The 4,703-nt window shown below is 36.6% G+C and overlaps 1 protein-coding gene across 1 annotated transcript; it reads right to left on the bottom strand.

The window, feature by feature from the left end:
• Nucleotides 1-2,683: 2,683 nt before the first annotated feature.
• On the bottom strand, nucleotides 2,684-4,436 carry LOC133825675 (uncharacterized). Its single transcript, XM_062258587.1, has 5 exons — nucleotides 3,566-4,436; nucleotides 3,125-3,478; nucleotides 3,006-3,060; nucleotides 2,831-2,912; nucleotides 2,684-2,734 (listed from the first exon to the last, which is right to left on the bottom strand). Exons 1-5 carry the CDS (start codon nucleotides 4,434-4,436, stop codon nucleotides 2,684-2,686), a joined length of 1,413 nt encoding a protein of 470 aa, XP_062114571.1.
• Between the last annotated feature and the right edge of the window lie 267 nt (nucleotides 4,437-4,703).

Genomic DNA, 4,703 nt, shown 5'->3' with positions numbered 1-4,703 from the left:
GACTACATCCTCGAATCGAATAACGCTCGGCCCCTTGACTCCATTCACCATCGATACACATCCTCTAAGCGTCACGAATCTTACCGCATCTAAAGTTATTTTCCTGCACATAAAACAAAAAGGAATGAGCCTAATGCCCAGCAAGGAAAATCTAACACATAGTCATACACATAAATTTCATAATAAACGTAAAGACATATCATAACACTTAATACATACACTTATTATAATGGCCATTATTACTTGGGGTCCCATAGACTAAACAAGCTTATGCCCATGAGATTAGTGGGGTCCTACTAGCTAAGTAGGCATATGCCCATAATCTTTTTGGGGTCTTGTTAGTCAAATAGGGCATAAGCCCAAGCCTACAAACATACACATTCATAACATATTCATAACATATCATATTTCATAACATAACACATAAGCAATACACATATAGATTCTATCCTATTTTCCTTACCAAAGTTACCGGGATATGATGGACTGAGTTGGGACTTTTGGAACACTCCTAAAACCATATGAGAAAGAGTGAGTCTTATGAAGAAGAAGAAATGAAAATGAATAGGAAGACTAAACCATTGAGAAATATGCTTACCACAACTTATGTGCTTAAGAACTTGGATTCCCTAACCAAAATAAGAATGAGGTTAGGGGACTGAGTAGAAGGCTTTGAGAAAGAAAATAACATGAAACAAATGAAAATAGAGTTTCGGGTTTACCTCAAAGACTTGCAAGACCAATCTAACCACAACCGAAATACTAAAGAACCTTACTTCCCAAAGTGTTTGATAAGCTAAAGATGATTAAGCTTATGACTTTCCCACCCAAGTGTTTAACTCTCACACTCTCCTAGCACTTGCAGCTTCTGAACTTAGAGCAAAAGGTGAATAATGGCTGGGTACTAGGTCCTATTTATAGAGTTTCGGAATGAAAGTATCTTGATTTTACTTGAATAAAAATAATGGCTTTTTAGGTGAAAATAATTTGAATAATTGTTCAGCAGAGACTGAAGACTCGTTCAAAAGATGCTGGACTTATGAAGGAGTTTGAATGGCTAAAAGGAAAAGAATTCAAAAACGTTTGAACATATGCTGGAGGAGGTGATATATCGCCCCCTATAGGCGATATATCGCCTGGACCATTGTTCCCGAGGCGACCGTGCATCGATTCGTGTTTTCCGTATCTACGTGCTGCGATATATCGCCCCCTATAGCTGCGATATATCGGCACACGCTGAATATTTAAACACGAAATTACACATTTTTAGCTAAGTTTGAATGGAGTAAACAGCCTTGACTAAGCCCTCAACGTATTCAAAGCTGCTGGCTGACCCTATAACATTCAAACTTTACTCCTTATTAAATTTAATCCTCAAAAATACTTAATCCTTAATCACCATTCATAACATGTGCTTAAAATCCTATTGGTTGATATCTAAACCTTATAGTACAATAAATATAATCCTTAATATCAGTCATATTAATCAACCTTAGGTTAAAATTAATATTCTTAAACTATAGGTTAAACTTAGAAAATCTACAAGTACTACTATGAGTGTCCAAATAATTCCCGGTCTGAACCAAAAATCCACAGCTACAAAGATAATACTAAACATACTATAATACTACTAAACAATTAGCTAAGTAAAATTCTTGGACTCTACCTACGATATGATTATGAAAGGAGTGTGATGTGGCTATGATATGATATGTTATGAGTTTTATGATATGAATATATGTTCTTATTGTGTTTCTTTGAATATTGTTGTATTTGTTTGTACTTCCTTACTGGACTTTTAGCTCACCCCTTATTTTCCCCCTTTCAAGTAATAAATAAGTTTTCTCTTTGGCAAGCGTTGTGATGTGGGGAGTTCCGACGTCTGGGTGTGTATGGTGTGGGGGTATCCTATGAACGAATAAACGATCAACATAAGCGTCGAGTTTTAAAGAATCATGTTATGGACTTTAGTTTTAAACCTATCAGTGGGACTTAAATTTTATTTTTCTTTAAACGATGCATAAGAACACTTTATTTTTATTTTAAACTATTGGGCTCAACTTTCATGTTTTGTCAATGCCCCACTCAATGTCATATGTTAAATGGTATTTTCTAATTATTTATGAGATGAGAGACGTTTACACACGCATTTGCTATGTTAACTTGAGACCTCAATGTCTCGCTTTTGCACCGTTAAAGGTCATGTGCACATTTCATTCATAGACTTTTCTTGAGAATGACTCTCAATCCTCATGAGGGGCGGCACCACCCCTAGGTCTACATAGGTAGAACTCTTCAAGTATTTTGTTACCCTAAAATATTTTTCATTTCAAGACTGAGTCCTATTAAAATACCTTTTAGTTTTAACCCTCATTTTGGTAACACTCTAGTACTCATATCTCAGATGGGACACAATTTTTGAGTACTACTAATATTCACTTGATTGACTTGTTATTACCTATTGAACCTAATACTAGTTTAGTCACTAGTATTAAGATAGGTTACCATCAATCGTGAATCTCTTCAGGGAGTCTAAGTCTCATCCCTTGAGATGTAGAAATGATTCCATTTGAGTCATTTCTTTTCTCATGTAGGCATACTTAATCATTCTCTCATTATTTCATTCAAACTTTTTTTTTTTTTTTGGTAAATCAGCAGTGAATTTCATTACTCCAAAAACCATTTACAAACAAACAGCACCCACTAAAGGGGCCTGAAAGCATACTTCTTTGATCTGTACATTGATTACATTATATTTATAATACAGTATACCATTCTAAATCCTTTGTAGAAACTTTTTTTGGCCAGACACTTTGAATTCTATTCTTACTAGCTGCTTTAATCTTATGTACAATGCTTTTTGGATTGTCAAGGGAGGATAGCCAAAGTCTTTCATTTCTGGCTCTCCATAACTGATACACCAGTGCAGCAATAATAGCTAAAAGAACCATTTTCCTGAACTTTGTTGCCTTCATTCTTCCAATCAACCTCATAATGCAAGGTACCTGGCACGAAGATATCCCCCAGCGAACCCAGCTCTTAATCTGTTGGAGACACTCACTAAAAAATGGACATTCAAAGAATAAGTGAGTAGTTGTTTCATCTTCCACTGTGCAAAACTGACATCTAGCTTCAGGAAGAACATTAAACCGATACAACCTTGCTTTAGTTTTCAACCTGTCTTGGATAGCAAGCCATAGCGTGAAACTATGCTTTGGGGTATTCAATCTCCCCCAAACTTCCTTGCTCCAATTGACCCGATCATGTACAGGACATAGAAGCTTGTATCCCTCTGCAATCTTATATCTTCCTTGAGTAAACAGAGCTAAGTCCACAAGAGACTTCACTTTGTCTTTGATTGCTACAACCTTCCTCCAATACCAGCTACCATGTACCGGGGAAATGTAATCCCACCAATCTCCTTCTTTTATGTACACACTGTGCACCCATCTAACCCAAAAATTATCTTCTTTAGCCGCTACAGCCCATACATACTTGAACATAGCTGCTTTGTTCCATTCAGAAATATTCTTGAAGCCTATACCTCATGCTACTTTAGGCTTACATATGCTGTCCCAAGAAATTTTCCCTGCTCCAGCCATCATTTGTTGACCAGTCCACAAGAATGCTCTACAGATAGCCTTAATTTCTTTAATCAACTTCTTGGGCAGCAACATAATTTGGCTCCAATAAGAATGAATTGCAAGGAGAACAGAGTTAATCAAGACTGCCCGACCTGCAAATGAGATATTCCTTGTACTCCAAGACCTGATCCTATTAGTCATTTTATCCACCAGCAAGCTACATTCCTTAGCAGATATACGTTTAGCATAGATGGGGACACCTAAATAGCTGAACGGGACATCACTTTTCCTAAAGCCCGAAGCTTCCAAAATGCGTTGGACCTCATTAGTATTCATCCCACTGCAATATATTGCAAACTTCGAAGCATTAGGCTGCAATCCTGATGTTTGCGAAAATAGCGTGAGGCCCTGTAGTAGATAATAGATACTCTTGTAATCACCATTGCAAAACAGTAAGACATCATCTGCGAAAATAAGATGATTTAACTTCAGCTCTTTGCACCTGTTATGAAAGATAAAGTCAGATTTCTGGCCAACTCTTTGCATTATTCTAGTGAGGTACTCCATTCCCAGTACAAAAATAAGAGGTGACATCGGGTCCCCTTGTCGCAACCCTCTTTTGGCTTCAAAATAGCCATGCAGCGACCTATTAAGCATGAGTGAAAACCGTGGTGTTCTAATACATGTCATGACCAGCTGAATAAAGTGCTCAGGAAAATGGAAACCATAAAACATTTCTTCTATAAAGCTCCATTCAATAGTATCATAAGCCTTTTGTAAATCTAGCTTAATCAAACAACTGGCTTTTGATGATTTTCTCCCATAATGACAGACTAAGTCTTGGCAAATCATTATATTGTGCGCTATGAAACGACCTTGAACAAAGCCTCCTTGATTTTGAGCCACAAGACTAGGGAGGACTGTTTTGAGTCTCGAGCATATCATTCAACCTTTATGCTAGCTATAGTTTGAATAAAATAGTTACACCATTAAAATAGTGATTTTGACCATAGTCAACACCCCCACTATTTTATACTTCAATATCCAAGATAAACATTTTCTTGAATATTAATTCTAGAAACTTCTTTATTTCTAAAATTGTCGTGATGTTTTAAATTG

The sequence above is a fragment of the Humulus lupulus genome, chromosome 3 (assembly GCF_963169125.1).
Source record: "Humulus lupulus chromosome 3, drHumLupu1.1, whole genome shotgun sequence".
NCBI lineage: Eukaryota > Viridiplantae > Streptophyta > Magnoliopsida > Rosales > Cannabaceae > Humulus > Humulus lupulus.
Note: the sequence above shows the minus strand (reverse complement) of the source record. Positions and strands in the feature narration are given on the sequence as shown.

Coding starts and splice junctions, on each gene's coding strand:
- LOC133825675 (XM_062258587.1), bottom strand. CDS start 4,436: ATGATTTGCCAAGACTTAGTCTGTCATTATGGGAGAAAATCATCAAAA. Junction 3,479..3,565: donor AATTTCTTGGGACAGCATAT/GTAAGCCTAAAG, acceptor TATGGGCTGTAG/CGGCTAAAGAAGATAATTTT. Junction 3,061..3,124: donor TGTTCTTCCTGAAGCTAGAT/GTCAGTTTTGCA, acceptor TCCATTTTTTAG/TGAGTGTCTCCAACAGATTA.